This window comes from Meles meles, chromosome 8 (genome assembly GCF_922984935.1).
Source record: "Meles meles chromosome 8, mMelMel3.1 paternal haplotype, whole genome shotgun sequence".
Lineage (NCBI taxonomy): Eukaryota > Metazoa > Chordata > Mammalia > Carnivora > Mustelidae > Meles > Meles meles.
This window is the reverse complement of record NC_060073.1, coordinates 43594637-43613587: the sequence shown is the minus strand read 5'-3', so window position 1 is coordinate 43613587 and position 18951 is coordinate 43594637. Positions and strand designations below refer to the sequence as shown.

The following is an 18951-nucleotide window of genomic DNA, read 5'->3' as shown; positions in this document are numbered from 1 at the left end:
TCTCTTCCCTTCTCTGCTCTTCTACCTTCTTTCTGTTTCTAGAATACATTGTTGAGCTCATGCCCAGCCTCCCCCCAGCCCTGGGCCTTGGCTCTTGCTTCTGTCTTGGTCTGAAGGGTTCCAGTACCATATTGTTATAGAGCAGGGTCACTTCCTTAGGCCATCCCTGACTAACTCTTTGCATCACTGTTTGATTTCCTTCATAGCACTTCATCACCGTTTCCTGGAGTGTTAAGGCCCCTATAAGCAGGAAACTTGTTTCTCCTGCTCAATATTTTCACTTAGTGAATGAAAGAAAAATGTAATGATGATGATCCATAGAAAAGGATCTAAAAGGAAATACAGTATTGCTCTCTTCAGGGTGTGGTGTTCAATATTCCTATGCCCTTTTCTGCTTGCCAGCATTTTCTGGAATGAGCCTGAGCTGCTTGAGTCTTAAGAAAAACAAGTATTAGAGGGAGCTTACTCTTGGTCATTCAAGAGCAGGACAGTTGGTGGGGAATTAATTAGAATATTAATGTAAAGTAAAAACTTAAGTTTCCGAAAAATAACAGAATGCCAAAAATTGCCTGCTATTCAGAAAACTTGTAACTTAGAGATATTTATTCATTTTCCACTAATTAGATTGACTCTGTTGCCAAAGACATTTTAAGCCAAATCACCAGGAATTTCAATCATCACTTTGGGGTTTTTTCATTTTTGCTTTTGCTTTTTTGGAGAGAAAGCCAGACCTGGCAGTATCTACTCACCTAGGATAGGAACATTTGAGATTTTGTCTGTTCTGGTAGAAACCAACAGTATGCAAAAATCATGTGAAACTTTTGTTTCTGCTGACAGTGAGTCGAGGGTTTCATAGGCTCGGCGTGGCATATGGGCACAGTTCAAGTGGGAGACAAATGTATATGGCACCTTTATCCATCCTGCTTTTATTTCTGACTTACCCTTCCGTAGAGACCCAGTTTCATGGAGCTTATGCAGCTGCAAACTTCTACTACTATTTAGGCTCCAGGGGCAGTTGCTTATCAATCCAGGCTGCTCTGGGGTGCCTGTTAGAAGTAGGTATTTCTTGGTCGCAGACTTACAAATTAGGTAGTTCACTGCACTGCTTAATTCAGTCAAACATCAAATACATTTGCACTGCAAAACCTCAGACAGGTCAAGCTGCGGAGGTTCCATGGACTCCATTTGGCCTACTCTGGCAGCATTTTATGTGCCTGAAGTTTGGGATCTTTAGTTTTTCTGAAATATTTTATCATAGTGATGCTCATGATCTTGATAGTTTTTTAAAAAGTCCTTTTCCTACCGTCATCAACCATTGTTTTTTCCTGGTATAACATTGTAAAACAGATCCAGGTGAATTCTATTCATGCACGGATTTACTATATTGAGTATTTTAACACGAAAGGCAGATTTTTTTTTCTTTTGAAACTCCAATAGCAACAGTTGAGTAAGTTATATGTAGCCTTCCACATTGCTTATTACCCGAGTGAGAAGGTTTGCGTTCTGGTGCCACTTTTAGCCTTTATAGATCTTTTTATGTCGCCTGTCTGCTTCTCCAGCTGGTTGTGGGCTGAAACTGCTTAGGGTTGTGTGCTTCTGTTTGTTTTTAAAAATATGCTCCTGTCCTCTGGAAGGAAGCATGTTAAACATGACGGTGAATCTCCCAAGTATTTACAGTTTTTGCATTTGGAACATTTGAAAATATGATATGTGAAAAAGAAATACACATGCGATACGTCACAATAGAACTGAAGAATCATTGCAAATAGAAAGTTATGGGGAATGAAATCCTGTAGAAGTTAGTTACAAGAACTGGAATGTGTATCTCTGCTTTACTTTTCTCCTGGAAAATGGGGCGAGGTGGCGGTGAACGCTCAGTTACCGGGTGGGAAGTGTCATACTGGAAGCACTGGGTGCTGAAAGCCGTTGCTGCTGCTGTTACATAAGGGGATTGTTATTATTACTGTTATTTAAGGGGACGTAGAACTAAAATTGATATGGACCGTACTTGCTTTCACTAATATCCTATGTATATCCCTTTCTCTTTCAGGTTCTTGGTCGGGTATAAGAGCTTCATATACTTACCAACGGTCTTCCTGCTAAGTTCCATTTTTTGGATATTTGTGACTTGGTTCATCTTATTCTTTCCTCATATCCTTCAAGCTGAAATTTAAATGTTTATCTCATTTTGCCTTTCAACAGTAGTAATGCCAGTGTTAGAAATTTGGAAAATAGGAGAGATCCAGGGAATGCAACTCCGATTTGTAGTCATTTTAATTATTCTGGTTGACGAGGTTTAGTGTTGAAAATCTTCTCAGTTCTGGAAATAATCTTAGAGGACACCATGGAACCGGTAGGGGTCTAGTATTCATTACTCACAGGAAAGAAACAGTAGAATGAATTATTATTTTACTTAGGCCCGTAAACATTTGTTGTATTGCCTTGAGATACTCTCTTCAAGGTCAGATGGTTCTTTTAACTTGGTCGGCAGTGACAGTTGATTAATAAATCTTCTGGGTACCAAGATGGCCTGTATGGGAGGGGTATTTGGGGAAACGTGTCCTCCTTAGCCGTGGTCAGCACAGTGCTGCTGTCTATAGCTGTGATTCTCAATCCACACTAAAAATACATTTACATTGCCACCCAAAATGTACGTGAAACAGAAAATTGATACTCCTGATATGTGCTTTACTCTGGAATTTTGTTACTTTATGTTGTTCTATTTCCTTTTTAAAAAATGTTGGTCACAGCGCACTTAATTCTTTCATGGCCTGCTAACGGATGGCAGCTGTTTTCAAACCAAAAAAACTCCTCTAAGGAATAGGTTTATCTGTTGAGGAGCTGGGCTTAGGCCAAGGCCAGCTTGGGGGTGTGTTGTGCTCTTGGGGTTGACTGAGCCTAGTCACATCGAAGTGGGGAGGGCATTCTTCCTGGTTTACAGCTATTTATAGCTCCCAGTAGGAGGGAGGTATTTTTGTCTGATTTTTATCTTCCCACCTCTTTCCAGGTTCCTATTTCCCCTGCAGAGACTAGGAAGCCATTATAACCTTGCTTGCTTTATAGGGTAGGGGAAGAAGGAATGTGGTAGATAGAAATGTACCTGTAAACATACTCCTTCAGCTTCTGTGTTATGTCTCTTTCTGGTAATGGCATCTTTGAAAAGAAAGAATGGTGTTCGTGAGAGAGATGCATATACTCAATTCAGGAATATTTTTTCCATGGGAATCAATGTGAAACGAGAGAGGCTGATGAGTTCTCAGTGTGCATATGTTTCCTTTCATCATAGTATGTTTATACTTCAATGATGCTTTTTGTTTCTGAGCCTTATTTCTAATATTCTTCAGATTCCTTTAATGTAAATGAGTGGTACAGCATACCATGGAGTTCATTTGGCTTTTATCAAAGATGTTATTACATAATAGCCTTTGTCTCATGATTACTGATGTGAGGGCAGCTTTGTAAGCACGAGCCTCATGACCACTGCTTAATGGAGGCTTGGATGATATTATGTAATATAAAAATACATGATAAGTAATGAGTGTATTAAGCAACAGCACAATATACACCCAGAATCACTTGGAGAAATCCCAAGGCTGGTAAATTCTAGGATAACTGACATTCTAAGGGGTGGCTGGCATTTTTGCTTACCAGCCCATGTAGCAGTGGAGTAAACACAGTTTTAAAATTGTGTTTCTTGATGAATTTTTAATTTGAGCAATTCACATTATTTCGCTTTTGGCACAAAAAGTGAGATACTGTTTATATTGAATTATTTCAACTTTGCAGAAGTAATATCAACAAGAATGTGGCTCCACTGTGGTTTGAGAGTCTTAACTACAGAACTTAGTATTCAGGTGTAATGAGTTTCATTACAAGCAGTTTACCATCTGTGACGATGCCATTAATCAGAAGAATTGATTTCCAAAGCTAGACAGATTCTTAGGATGTCAGAGTGGACAGGATGGGATATTTTCCTTGCCTGTGCGGCCAAAAGCCCTTTGATCCACACGCCCGTGTGAACCTGCTACTGGTGAGTGTCAGTCAGTAGGTGGCAGACTTCGCCGTCAGATCGGTGTCTTGAGAGCTGAAAGTTAAATGCTGTTTGAAACTGCTCTGGGTATGACTTGACTGTGCTACCCTGTAAAGACCTATCCTGACTAGTCAGACTGATCTTGTCTCAGATTGCCAAGTCTGGATCATGAGGGAGTGTCCCCTCTCACAGTCCATTATGGGAAAGTGTTTGGGGCACTGTGGAAGGAGTACTGTCTTTGGAATCAGACAGAATGAGTTTGAGTTTGGTTCTTTTTCTGACTCATCATGTGCCATTGGGCACATTATTTAATTTCTCTGAGTCTCAGTTTTGCCATTAAGAAAATTCCTGAAGGATTTTCTTCCCAAGTTCATGGGATGGCTGCAAGGGTTACTGTGCTGTGATGTCTGTAAAATGTTGACCCCATTGTGTAATCGGCATTTTCTAAATAATACTTACTTCATTATTAATTACTCTTATGAATAAAATCTGTGTGGAAGGCTGCATGTTGAAATTAATTTTAAGGGAAGCTCTAGGTTGGTTCCTCAGAAGATCACTTCCTTTTGGTGCCTTTTATATGTTCAGCATTAATGCATATGGTTTTATGAAGCAGGATCAAATGGAAAAAAATGGGACCTTACTGATGCATTTGGAGGTAAGATTAAGACCCAGAAATGGTGACGCACAGAATGTTATGTCTGTGCCTCTGGTTTGTTGTGGAAGGAGTGACCCAGCTTCAGATCAGGTGAAAGAGTAAGAGCTTTGACTAAAAGCCCCATGTAGGGAGTGACCTAGCTGCCAAGGAAGCCTCTGTGTTCTCCAGTAATAAATAGTACAAGGATGTGAGTGTCCCCGCAAAGGACAACAGCAGTCGCACTGTCCCTAGCACTGGTCAGGACAACCCTAAAGTGTGTTTGCTTTGTTTTGAATTCTGTTCTTTTGGGAGAGACATGGACAAACAGGAGCGTAAAGCAAAACAGAACCAGGAGACTGTTGCTGTACAAGGAACAAGGTTCCTGCTTATCCTAGAGGTGTGAGTGCTGCCATCCGGTGTCACGTGTTCGGAAGTCTGTCGCTCGGAAGCCAATGCATTGTATGGAATGGACGTTGAATAAAACTGTATTGAACAAAGGAGGAATAAGCTTCTGTAGGGTATAGATCTAAGGACAGCTATAGTGTAGATCTGTAGTGTAGAGCTAAAGGATCTAAGGAATGAAAAACTGTCCAAGTTACAGAAAGGCAAATTTCATTTCCATATTGAGAGACTTTTTAACTGCAAAGAGTCACCGGTTAACTGATGAGGCTGAGGTGTGTATAAGGTCTGAGTACCACAGAACAGGCATCTTTAGATTCAGGGAAGGGCAAGAATTCTTCTCTGTAGGCAATCAAGAAAGAAAGAAAGGCAAGGGAAAGAAGAGTGTGTTAGGTCTCGAAGGCAGTTAGGGCTTGGACATCCTCAAAGTGTGCTTCTGGAAGTAGCTGGGGACAGTGGGGAGCATTTGAGGTTAATGAACCACACAAAGCAAGGGCATGGAAGAAAGGAACATTTGGCTTTTATGTGAGGGGATAGAACACATTCATTTTACTTGGAGAGAGAGGCTCCAGTGATTCTCCTGCGATTTGTTCTGAAAGTTATTCAGAACAGGAGCCCAGAGTTCACTCGGGTCTGTATGCGGAATCATATGCTTCAGCTGAATGTATTTTTGAGAATGTGTCATGTGTGCCAATCAAAGTTCAGTGGGAAGAAAGCAGGATGTGTTTCTGTAACTAAAGGTCTTGACTTACGTACTCTGAAACAGTGCTGTTAATTCATTCTAAGTAAACTTTATTTGCTGGAATACCATTTCACACAACTCTTCCAGATCCCATCTCTTTCTTAAAGCCAGGCCCTTCGGCAGACAAACTGATATATTTAACCACCAAGGTTTGGTTCCTGCCTACCTCAACGCAATGTGGTTGCTGCTGGTTTATGTGGGTTGGAGCAGTGCTTCTCAAACTGTTCTGTGCATGTGGACCCCCGAAGGATCTTGTTAAAATTCAGAGTCTGATTCTGCAAATCTGGGCTGAGGTCTGAAGCTCTGACTTTCTAACAAGCTCCCAGGGAAAGCCATTGTTGTGGGTCTATGGACCACACTTTAAATAGCAAGGGTTAGAGTCTATTTTATGGCCATCTTTTCCATTCCAGCGTTTGGCACAGGACAGCTTGAGGGATGCGTGGGTGGCTCCTTTGGTTAAGTGTCTGCCTTCAGCTCAGGTCATGATCTCAGGGTCCTGAGATCGAGCCCTGTGTTAGGCTTCCTGCTCACCCGGGGTCTGCTTCTCCCATTCCCTCTGCCCTCCTCCCTCCACCCCCACTAGTGCTTACTCACTCACTCTCTCCCTCCCTTGAAATAAATAAATGAAATCTTTTAAAAAGCTTGATAATACCTTGGAAGGCAGATACAGTTACTGTGTTGATGATGATTTAAATTGGGCAAGGAGAAGTGGTTTACTCCTGGTGTATTGGCTTTCCCCTTCATTTGTCTTTCCCCAGAGCAAAATTTTGCTTTTTATACAAGGAATTTGTACCATTTCAAAATGGGTAATGTTTATCCTTGAAATAACTTTTTATCTTAATGTGTCTGTAATATGTTCCTTTCCCAAAATAGTATTTGATTTGTAATTACCTTGCACAGAGAGCAATTTTTTTGTGTGTATTTCTAAATACAGCCTAATACATGACAGGGATTCATTATTAAACTTTCCATTAGGAAATTTTTGCAAGCATTTATCTAATATATAAAGAAATATTTTTAGTTGGAATCTCTGAATCAAGGGGTTTCTTTGATTTTGTTTAAATGATCAATAAATATTCTTGATATTTACAAGAGACCTGTAGTTGCACCATGAGAGATTTATTTGGATCTGAAATGTTTTTCAGTCCTCAGGATGTTCCTCATACATTGCAATTATTCCTACCAATATTTCATGAGTTTCAACTAATCGGGAGGGATTAATTATTAGCAACTATGAGCAAATTCCTGTAGTATTAGGACATAGGATGGGGCCAGGTTTGGGGGTCAGGGATATGTACACGTAACGGGAAGTGAGGATAGAATGCAGAGAGATTCTCGGGCACAAGTGATGGAATTTGCTTATGTCATAATCATGCCGTTCTTAGTGGAAGTTGATACATTCCTTAACGTAGCTTTTACGTCAGGCAGGCACGCCTTTCTATTTTGTTTTCCTTCTTAGCATAATAGGCTTCCTCTACTTTTTCTACAAGACTTGGGCAACTGATCCAGGCTTCCCTAAAGCTTCTGAAGAAGAGAGGAAAACGGTGAGCTTTCTTTACAAGGTTACCTTTTTTTTTTTTTTTTTTAATAAGAAGGTCATAGCAATGTTGGTGTTTGTCATGGCTGCATCTCTAGTGCCTGGCAAGTAATAGATGTGACCTGAATCAACAAAGCTGAGATTTCTCCACGGTCGTGCTTTCATTTATTTATGTAAAAGTTTTAAAAAATGTTTTTATTTTATTTTAAAATCATACCCACCAAGACTTTTTCAAATGTAATTTCTGTCAGCAAACCTGATCTCAGTTTCTTTACAGTAACATAACATAATGATCATTTAGCTTAAGTTCTCCCAATTTAATACATGGAGAGTAAGTAGGCAGGGGCAAGGGGGGAGTCCTTAATGACAAGAGATGCCTTTCTTTTCCTCAGATGTGAAGCTGTCAGTTGACCTGAATGGCTTCCTTTGCTTGTGAATGTTTAGAAGTCGGGGAGAGTATCGTTGTTTGTGTTACCTCTATCCAGTGTTCCTGAAAGATAAGCCATGGTGCTTATAACTATCAGTTCTGATTTCTACTGATGAGTTTTGTTTCTTTTTTATAAGTGTATATATATAAGTCTTTTTCTCTAACAGATTATAAGTAGGGGATGCTTGCCATTCATGGAGAGAAGGGGAGGTGTAATTTTGTGCTTTCTAATTTATTGGCTGTGCTTGAAAATGCAGCCTTGAAAAGTCACATTATTTTCAGGTATAGGATGATTTGGTGGCAGGTATTCCAGATTGCTTTTCTGGCTGCCTCAGTTTGGAGAAAGAGCTGGGAGAATGGTCTATACCCATGCATTATAGATTCCCTAGTAACATGTAATCATAAGGTCAAATTTCATGCCTTTCAGAACATCATCAGCCTTGCAGAGACTGGCTGTCTGGACTTCAGAACGTTTTGTACATCATGTCTTGTGAGTCTTTTTTTCTTTCCCCCCCTGTAGTAAGAAAGCAAATGCTTGGTAACATTTCTCATGTAAGCCTTCGTTAAATCTTCATGGTATGTTTGTACATCTGCATTTTTACCAGGTTCTAATTTTTTATTACTATTAGAATAGTTTTCTGCCTTGAGTGTATGAGGGAATGTTTATGGTTTCTTCAAGTTGCCTGTGATTAAATCTCTCTGAATGATCTATAGTATGTTTGGATTGCTTTTTCCTACCATGAAGCATATAGTAGAACTAACTTCAACTCATAGGCTCATGATGACCCTAGAAACCACTTAGTGAAATTTCTCATTTTGCAGTTGAGGAATCAAGGCCTACAGGGAGGAAGTAACTTACCCTAAATTATTGGCAGAGTTGGAAATGTAACTTGCGTTTCCTTTTTCCTTTTTCTTAATCCAGTGCTCATCCTGCTGCCTGGTGCTGCCTCACTTCCCTTTCATCAGTGTGAAAAGGCTCTGGAAGTCAAATCCCTTTTAGTGATGGCCTAATCAAAATAGATATCTGGAAGTAAATATTAATAAGGCATTCCAGAGCCTCAATGTGAACTGATGATCTACTTAGGATTATTTGTGCCTGTGTCTTTAGGACTTAGGAGTAAGATTTTGCTTGTGATTTGTTACCTCTGTAAGACACTGATATTTTTGCTTAGACCTGTCTTAATTGCCCATTTAGATAAGGAAGCCTTTAAGGTCACTTCACTGCCACGTGTGTAACTCCTGTGTCGCTCGATATGATCAGCATTGTCTGTGGACTGGACGGTGCATAGGTGAGAGATGGAATTTTTTTAGTTAACACTATGACGTTAAGCATATATTTAGCTATATGTGTGTGATTCATAGAAAAAAATGGAAGGGCGTGTAAAGGGTCCATTTTGTGGCTCTTCCTTATCGAGAATCCTTTCATGGTGTAACACTCTCAGAAAACTGTCAATGTTGATAATAATTAATGTGGTTTATATAGTATTTTAGAGTTTATAAAGCACTTTTGAATATAGTATCCTATTTAATCATCAGGGCACATCCCGAGGTTGGGTATTACTATCTCCGTTTTAGAGGTGAAAAAATATTAAAGGAAAATTATTTGCTTGAGGTTGTTTTAGGAATACCAGCCTTTTGTACCAAATTACCAGGTTCTTAGCATGTTTTGTGACTTGAGTCTCTCCTTTACTCCTCCACTTGCCTCCTTCAAAGCTCAGGTAGGAGCCAGACCCAGAGATGATGGGGACTGTTCCTTGTCCTGGCCCCTGTAAAATCCAGGGGTTTATTATGAGGAACTGCAGAGGAACTATGGTCATTTGTCTCCAGCAGAGGAAATGCTTTTAAAATCCTGAACAAAAGACTGCTTCACAGTCAGGTTTCTTTGGTGCATTTTGATGTTCTCTTGTATTCCTAGGGAATAGGTGAAGAGGTAATTCTTAGGGCCCCAAAGTTCATAGACGCCATCCCACTGTAAAGATGGGATGGTTAGCATTATAGCGGGCAGCTTTGAATGGAAGTGGGAAAACAACAGTAATGAGCCCATATATTTTGATTACACGCATTTGGCATAGTGATTTCACAGGCATCCTGTTTGGTTGCCATAGGCCTATGAAGCAGACAGAAGAGATCTTATCCCCATATTAAAAGTAAGAACACTAGATAGAGAAGTTAAACGACTTGCCTACATTCTCACAGTTGCTGATCTGTGAACCTAGGTCTCCCCATTGCAGTGTGCATTCCTCCTCCTGCGCTGTGCTGCCTTCGGAGAAATGGCGACATGGTAGTACTTTAGTGTCATTAGCATCAACATGCTCCCAACTGCAGCATCAAGAGAGCGATATACACGAGAGTGGAGCTTGGTTGCTCAGCCCCCTTGTCCCTACTTCACTTCTGTAGACCTTTCTCAGGCTGCAGGTTGCCTCTCTTCTTTGTTTAGTCTCCTGCAACGTATCTATCTGCCACTCTTCAGATTCATTTTCTCTATTCCTCCGATCAAGTGGCTCTCTGATGTTCTGAAATTGCACTTCTTAAACTTATCACGTGGAAGGAAAGAAGGAATAGGGTATGTCTGCCCAAAGTCCTGCCGTCTCCCGTTCCTCCAACGCAGTCGTAGGCCCTCCTAGAGCTTCATGTGCTTAGTAGATCTTGTTCTGTCCAGAAAATGATGTCTTTTAGGTAAGCAACAAATAAATATTAGTTCAGTTAACATGGACAGTTGCCCATGACATATCAGAGCTCTTTGGTTTTGGTTTAATGGTATTTAAAAGCAAAGCATAAGCTTATTTATTTTTTACTTTGGTGAAGGCTTTTGACAAGAAAGTGGCTAATAAGGTTTTGATATGGAAAATCATTGTAAGAAAGTATTAACTATGTTTTTTCTTTTTGATGTAGGTTTTGGCAACCATCGCGATTACATATTCTTCTTATTTTTTCTTTCCATCGCTTGTGACTGGATTATATATGAATCTTTCATCTGTAAGTATAAGTTTTTCTTACAACAAGCTCATGAACTCATACCCACACACATTTTTCTTGGTAAATTCTTGTATATCCCATTCTGACTGGGTGACAATAAACCATACCCCTAATAAAAATGAAATGGCTGCCTCTGAGACTCAGCATTGGGAAGCTGCAAGAAATGCTCAAAGCGATTAGTTGTTAGCGCTTGGCAAGAGATTGGACCTCTTCTAAAGTGACCTTGATGAATTTGAGAAGTGGTCAACAATACAGATTCGTTTAAGGCAAAGTGTCGATTGATCACCTAGTGAAGTGAAGAAAAATCAGCTGCTCAGGAACAAAGCTAGGGAAGTGAGAAGTAAATAAAAGAGAAAAAAGAACAGGTTGGCAGTGGAGAGGTTAAGGGTGGGCAGAAGTGACCACAGTAGAGAAGGAACAAAAGTCTGACCACCCGTGCCATTTGGTAAATATCAAGTCACAGAGCTAATGGGACAACTAATAGTCATTGCAAGTTTGGAAATCATGACTTGGAAGAAAACCTTAGACCATTTATTCTGCATCCCTGAGAAGGGAAAATAACTTCTCAGTAGCAGTATGAACACGCATGTAGGGAGCTCATTTAGGGAGTGACATCAGGCTATTCCAAGGTGATTACCTAAGAACAGGGTTTAAGTTGAAGCAAGAAGGATTTAGGTTAACTCTCACCAATTGCATGGCTATGCTTCGCAAACTTTAGAGTACGTTACCTAACTGGGAAAACCTATAGCTCTCGTAGTTTATTTTGGCCTTAGTTGTTTATTATTTATTTATTTTGAAGGCTCTGGAAGAATCTGGCCTCACTATGAATCTGTTTCCACCCACCCTCCTGTTATATTCATGCTCAGGTCTTAGATTTTGCCAATAGAACACAAGTTTATTTCCTGAGCTAAAACGTGGAATGATTCAGGAAGATGTTAGGAATGTTTTTTCTACTTTATTTTCTTTTTTCCTTAACATCCCAAGTACCACCCCTCCCTACCTTCCCCTTCCCCCTACTCCAGTTTTCTTTAAATTTTGTTTAGTTCTTAAAAAAGAAATCTTCCTACTCTGTCCCTAAGCCTCCCAGTCCCCCTCCCCAGAAACATCCAGTATTAGAAGTTTTGGTTTGTTTGGGGTTTCATTTTTAGAGATTCTTAATATCTATGTGAAATGGTATCTTTTTTGCCACAGCATAGGCATGGAGAGGGCTTCAAGTTACCTTGTTGGCTCCTTTCCCCTCTGACACCTTGGATGTCTGTGATCAGTAGGGAACTGCTTTTGTAGCTCAGTGTGACTGTCATCATCTCAAATGGAGCAAATAGTCAGAAGGCTGTGATCTCTGGTCTTATTTCTTGTCAAAGGCCATCAGTAATCCTGAGATTGGAATCCAAAAACCTCTTAAATTATGTCCTGTGGTGTAAGAAATGAAAGGTTTCTTGACAGTTCTATTGAAAGAACTGCCCTTTTAAGGCCTAACAATAAAACATATTCCTGGAAAACCTTTTTAAGCTGGCCCATGGACCAACTTGTCCCTTGGACTTGATCCTAAGGGACACGAGCCAGATTTTACACCACTCTTGTCTCTCCTGCTTCTCTCTTCACTAAAAATAGTCACCTTTGTTTGGTGTCTGTGTCCAGCATAAGACTGTATTGATAAGGACAGAAGTAATTTTCCATCACTTTCGTTCTTTCCAAGTTGCTTTCTTATTACATGCATTGGTTCTTCCCTCTACTTTGTCTTTATTCCCTGGCTCTGATCCAATTTCTATATTTTGTTTCTTAGGAACGGTCACATTTTATATTCACTTGCAACCATGTAGGCTAGCTGAAAGTATTTGGTTATTTTTTTCCCATTGGTATTCAGACAGTATTTCTTTACACGAATGAGGACATTGTAGTATTTATCATTATTTCACAGATGGAAAAAGTGAACTTGTGCTTCACTTTTCTAGCAAGGTCTCACTATCATCCCACCTTCGTGGTTTTCCATGGAAATTCCTGTTGCTAGGGCCTTGACATGCGCCCTCCTCGTGTGAGCCAGTGGCAGCTGCTTTGGGTTCCCTGCAGAAGTAGCTACATCCGTTTCATCTTCCGTGAGGTTTGCTCACAGGGTGGATACTCAGAAGTGTCAGTCTCCTACAAGTTACAGGGAGAAAGATTTTATTTTATTTTATTTTATTTTATGTTAAAGATGTTATTTATTTATTCATGAGAGACAGAGAGAGAGAGAGGCGAAGGGAGAAGCAGACTCCCCACTAAGCAGGGAGCCCGATGCGGGGCTCGATTCCAGCACCTGGGATCATGACCTGAGACAAAGGCAGACGCCCAACCAACTGAGCCACCAGGCACCCTGAAAGATTTTAGATCATTGTTAGAAAGAACATTGTAACTGTCAGAGCTATCTAAAGATGAAAATGATCAGCCTGGGACAGTAGGAGTCCCCTGTCATTAGCCAATGACCACCTGATAAGAATGTATTATTATTACATATGAAAGTTTTATAGTGCATAAGATAATGTATGTCCCATTGTAGCCATATCTTTGACATTAATTCTAAAGTCAATCCTATGAAAATTTCAGTTTGAGGTCATGCTGTATTATTCAAAAAATTCCCAGAAGAGAGCAGTAGAAATCCATAAGCTCAAAGAAAGTAGGTATTCTTTTCCACGCAGCAGCTGTTTCCTCTACCTGCTGTTGGGAATTACATTCTTTTTTTTTTTTTTTTGGGTCATACCAGGTGCATGGATCGCATCTTTGAGCAGCTTGAAAAGAGAGCATAATTTGCCTTAACTTGTTGCCTTGATCGTTACTCTGTGATGATTGCCCTTAGAATGCTTCTGACATATAATCGTGAAAGATGGTTTGGAACCAAATGAGACTCAAAAGGGGGAAAAAACAGATTTTTAAGACTAAAATGGACAGACAGGTGATAGTAAAATCAGGGATTCATTTTCTTTCTGTCCTAGGAGCTCTTAAGTGCTGCTTGGGAAAATGTCTGGAACTACTTATAAATTGTTGGAGGCATTTATGAAACCTCAAGGTGCAAATTTGCAGAGTTCTTATTTCAAAAATGATTTGCCCTTTATACATAGTCCTGGTGCCTACACAAGTCATTGGCTTTACAAAATCTTGCAGACTTGTTCCCTTGTTCCTGCCGCTACCTACCTACATTCTCCTTACTGCTACCCTTAGCTGCATGGCTTATGGGGTCACGAGGGCCATGGTGAAGTTCTGCCTTTTCCTAGGGCGTCTCTCATGATTCCTTTACCTGGATGAATCATGGTGCCAGTGCACCATGGTACTTCTGTATCACTAATAACCTCAAGCTGTTAGGTCTTGTTCCAGTGGTATCTGGGTGCTTACGGGATTTCTTGTGCCTACAGCAGTGGCCTGTGGACCTGAACCCTTACAGACTCATCTCTTGCTGTGTATCCTGAACAATATGAAGAGTTTTCTAAGCAGATATTTACTCAACACAGCTGTTCTCCATTATCAAGTCCTTGAACAGTTAACTTCAAGCCAGTTTATTTTATGCTGAATATGATGGTTTTAGTGGTGGTGTTACAGACCTTTTTTACTTTTATTCCTTTCCTGCCAACCACCAATGCAATGCTGTTGTAGTCTTCATGAGCAGTGAGGTACCATTTTTTCATCTTTGTTTGTTAAGCTGGCATTTGGAAGATCAGTTCTTAAAGTTGGGTTCTAGTCTGTGTTACCATGTCTTACTTTCTCTTCTCCCTGAATAAAAGTGCATTGATTTTATCTTCTTGAAGAATGATCACTAGTTTGTTGCCTTTTAAAATAATGAGTTCTTTTTCTTGTGAATTTACAGATTGGTCAAATCATTGTGCCACAACATTCAGAGAAGATGGACTATGGACCTACCTCAATCAGATTGTGGCCTGTTCCCCTTGGGTTTTATATATCTTCATGCTAGCAGCTTTCCATTTCTCATGGTCAACATTTTTATTATTAAATCAACTCTTTCAGGTATTTATTTCTCTTTTTATAAGGCATTTGAGTAAAATTTCCAGTAGCCTGTAATAAGGTCGAAAGACTTGAATTTTAAATCAGAAGGTTTTGGGGTCTTAATTCCACCCCTGTTGCTTACTCTCTGGTTGTAGGCATGTCATTTGACTCTGGAATGTCAATTTTCCATGTCATTTGACTCTTGAATTTCAATTTCCTTGCCTGTAAAATGGAGTTGATGGTGCTACTCTCATAGGATCGTGTAAAGGTTAGAATAGTAAGTTGTTAGCTTGTCCCTAGGAATGATCTCATCTGACCTTTTTGTTTTATGGATAGAGTTACAGAGAGATGAATTGACTTGCTCAGGGTCACTCAGTGAGTAGCAAAATCAGAACCGGAGACCTAGGTCTTCTGACAGCCTCTTCAAAGGCTTTTTTCATCATACAGTTAAATCGTAAGGTGTATATAAAATATAAACAGCATTGTGAGATACTTTGAAACATTTGCGAAATGATTCTCTGCCCGCATTTTTTCCAACCCTGTTTGTTATCCTGTTCATTACTCAGTGCTTAAGTGGATAGAAGGGGGGAGAAATGCAAGATCCATCACCAACCAGTGGATGCGGTAATTATACTTCCAGGGAAGGTCACAGCCATTAGAAAGTTCATGCTCCAGGGCAGTAGCCACACTCAGCTTCCTGTGAAGCTACTGTCCTTTTCCTGCTGCCTGCCTTCCCTCTGAGCATAACCTAATTCTTGTTGTTGCTATGGCCTCCCCTCGTGGAACAGACAGCCGTGATCAGTCTGAGCCAGTTACCGTCAGACCTCAGATAATTCGAGCATTACTCATCAAAAGCACAATGCATTCCACTTTTACAGGGAAGTAACCAATTCTACGGTAATAAGGAGAAAAAAAGACAGACAGACAAAGGGGAGAAATGCTAAGGAAGGGCATGAAGCTGGTAACACTGAACTGAGGCTTCTGAATGTTCATCTTCATCTCCTGCCTCACTGGTATCTACAGACTCAGGCAGGAGAAATGAATATTAGCATCACTGATTGTTAATACCTTATAATACCTAATATTTATATACGCTTTCCATATTCCAAAGCACTTCCTGTCTCTTTCCTGACAAAGAGTTGAGTCCTAGGGACACCTGGGTGGCTCAGTCGGTTAAGTATCTGCCTTCAGCTCAGGTCATGATTCCAGGGTCCTGGGATCAAGTCCTGCATCGGGCTCCTTGCTCAGCGGGAAGCCTGCTTCTCCCTCTGCCTATCGCTCCTCCTGCTTGTGCTCTCTCTCTGGCAAATAAATAAAATCTCCCAAAAAAAAAAAAAAAAAAAAAAAAAAAAGGAGTTGAGTCCTAGACTGTGTGATAGCAGTGTCTCCATTTTATAGATGAGAAAACTAAGCCCCTGAGAGGTTAAGTGCCTTGTTTTGGCCACGCGGCTGGTGAGAGGGGAACAAGAAGTAGAACCAAAGATTTGAGACCTCAATTCTAATTCTTTCTTCTTTCTGGACTCTGAGGACAAGTACAGATATATGTGAGACTATAATATTAGTTGTTGTTGTTGTTGTTGTTTTAAAGATTTTATTTATTTATTTGACAGAGAGAGATCCCAAGTAGGCAGAGAGGCAGGCAGAGAGAGAGGGGGAAGCAGGCTCTCCGCCGAGCAGAGAGCCCGATGCGTGGCTCAGTCCCAGGACCCTGAGTTCATGACCTGAGCCGAAGGCAGAGGCTTAACCCGCTGAGCCACCCAGGCGTCCCCAGTTTTTTTTTAAAGTTGATGTTTCTTACAGTTTCTAAGGCAAGAAAATGGATTCAAAGTTTTGGATAGTATTCAAATACAGGGATTCGTGGTAAAGTTGTTTGCTTAATAAAACAATTTAGTTGTTTGAATCCTTTCATTTGCTGACTACTCTAGTGAGTCATGGGTTTGACTGTAGTAAGACAGAGCACAGACTCTGGTAAGGACCATGAACTTTATTCTCACACTGACTGAGTTGTCTGTCTCAGTTCCGCTACTTTCTAAGCTGTGTGACCTTGGACCAGTTACTCCACCTCTGGCAGCTTCTTGACAGGGTATTTTAAATATATTATGTCAAATCCTTCAACAACCTGATGAGGGAGGATGGTATGATAATCTCTGTTTCACAGATAAGGACTTAGATATTTGAGGTATTTTGAGGATTAAATGGAATACCTCAGTGAATAGTAGGGTTTTAATGATTTGGGGGGTTTTTAAGTTACCTCAACTCTTACCCTTCCCCAAATTATGGATTTGAATGTCCTTTACTTCAGATTGACTTTTTCAGTTGGCCCATTCCAAAGAGATGCTAAGAAGCATACACAAGGTGAGATCAGTGCAGTAATCTTGACCTTATTTAATTTTATTTAACTAAAACTTACATGCTGCCTGTGCTGAGAATCTAAACAGGCTTGTAGGCCATGGCTTGAATTACTAAAGCAATTACTTCATGACTGTGCTTTGTTGAATGTTAATAAAAACAGACACTCAAAAAAATGAATGCTCAGGGGCGCCTGGCTGGCTCAGTCGGAAGAGTGAGGGTCTCTTAACCTTGGGGTGGTGAGTCCAAGCCCCACGTTGGGTGTAGAGATTACTGAAAAATAAATAAAACAAACTTAAAAAAAAAAAACAACTCAGCTACTAGATTTACTTAGTCTCATTTAGAGCTGTTGAGTTGTTGTCGTCACCATGATCCTTGGTTAGAAGGCTAGGTTATACTGTATTCAGGGGCATACTGAATGTTTACTGCTGTCCTGAGATACACTAAGAGCAACAGAACCTCAACATAATGGTATTTTTCATGTACCTTCCAACCTTCTTTTGCAGATTGCTTTCCTGGGCCTGACCTCCCACGAGAGAACCAGCCTGCTGAAGCAAAGCAGGCATATGAAACAGACATTATCCCTCAGGAGGACCCCATACAAGTAAGTCAGATATATTTTGGCCACTGTATCCTGTGGAAGATGCTAGTCTAGTCATTGGTTTGCCAGCCTACTGCCACCACTCGGGCTATGCTGCTCTCCCCTAACTTGCTGTCTGGCGGAGTTGACCCTCTTCTTTCTTGGGAGTCTTAGTGACAAGAGGTTTGTGGTAAGGTCATGAGCACCCAGGTGCTAAGAATTTGGGACTTGGTCTGTTGGACTCAGCACAAATAGTTAAGTGACTTTGAAGTTTTGCCAGGGTGGGGAATCTCTCCAGTCGGCCACATGGTCACAAGATTGCGTGTTGCTGGCATGAAGTCAATGTGAGATAACCAAGCATGTGGCTGAGAATTCCAGCCACAGGGCTCTCTGCAGAAAGAATTAGGTTGTGAGGTTTGCCAAGATTTTCCACCTGCCTTTCTCTCACCCGTAATTCTTTTAGCCTTGTGTTTAACGAGCCCATCTGTGTCAGGCAGAAGCTGCTGCTTCAGGTTTGGGGCGTGTTTTCTCCAGAGCATTGGTTGTATAAAACCTGTCCTCAGTTGGAAATGAGAGTGTTTGTAGGAAGGCTGTCATCCTACGATATGAACGATCGGGCTTTGAAGCTTATCTTCCTGTCATATATATCGGGGTCTTGGAGGCTGGGAGTGCTGCGGAGGTCACCCTGAGCCCTCGGGGGATTTAACGCTCACTTGCATATCTCATGAGCAGTCTATTTTAAAGCACACTTGTGATACAAGATGAAGCTGTTAGGCTGTTAGACGAGATCAGAGCCTAGGAGGGACTATGATCTGTGTTTAGAGAGGACAAGAATTGACTTAATTGGGAAGAGATGGCTAAGGTGATGGAGGGTGGCTGGTTGTGCCAAGCTTGTGGCGATTGGTTCAGACTGGCAATGATAGTAAAGTCCCTTTCCCAGTAGTTTGATCCGAGGAATAAATACTGACTCCACTAGAGGATGAGAGCCTTTTGTGACCGAGGTAGAATTTTCAGCTGAGCCTTGAAAGACGTGGGGTGGGGCCTGATGGAGAAGGACAGACAGGAATTTCAAGCCCTCAAGAGCCCAGATGAAGGGCCTGAGTTGAGAGAACTGGGGCATGTGTGGGAATTACTGAGTAATGGCAACATACGCTGGAGGAACTAACGGGAATGCCTTAGAGCTACTTTGCATCTTGCTTCCAAAAACCTGCCCAAGTTACTTCTACTCACTAACTAGCTTTGGAGCTGATCTCTCAAGGAGTGGTGATGATATGTTCCTGACAGCTCTCCCAGCAGCAGCAATGGCCC

The 18951-nt window shown here is 40.9% G+C and overlaps 1 protein-coding gene across 2 annotated transcripts in view; it reads left to right on the top strand.

The window, feature by feature from the left end:
• The window catches only part of ZDHHC13 (zinc finger DHHC-type palmitoyltransferase 13), a 50345-nt gene that overhangs the window by 28623 nt on the left and 2771 nt on the right, over positions 1-18951 (top strand). For both annotated transcript variants that reach the window (XM_046017695.1, XM_046017696.1), the window contains exons 10-16: positions 2051-2151; positions 7225-7349; positions 8197-8259; positions 8965-9058; positions 10662-10745; positions 14578-14735; positions 17570-17667. In XM_046017695.1, coding sequence (XP_045873651.1) covers positions 2051-2151; positions 7225-7349; positions 8197-8259; positions 8965-9058; positions 10662-10745; positions 14578-14735; positions 17570-17667 — 723 coding nt within the window. The remainder of the gene's footprint in view (positions 1-2050; positions 2152-7224; positions 7350-8196; positions 8260-8964; positions 9059-10661; positions 10746-14577; positions 14736-17569; positions 17668-18951) is intronic.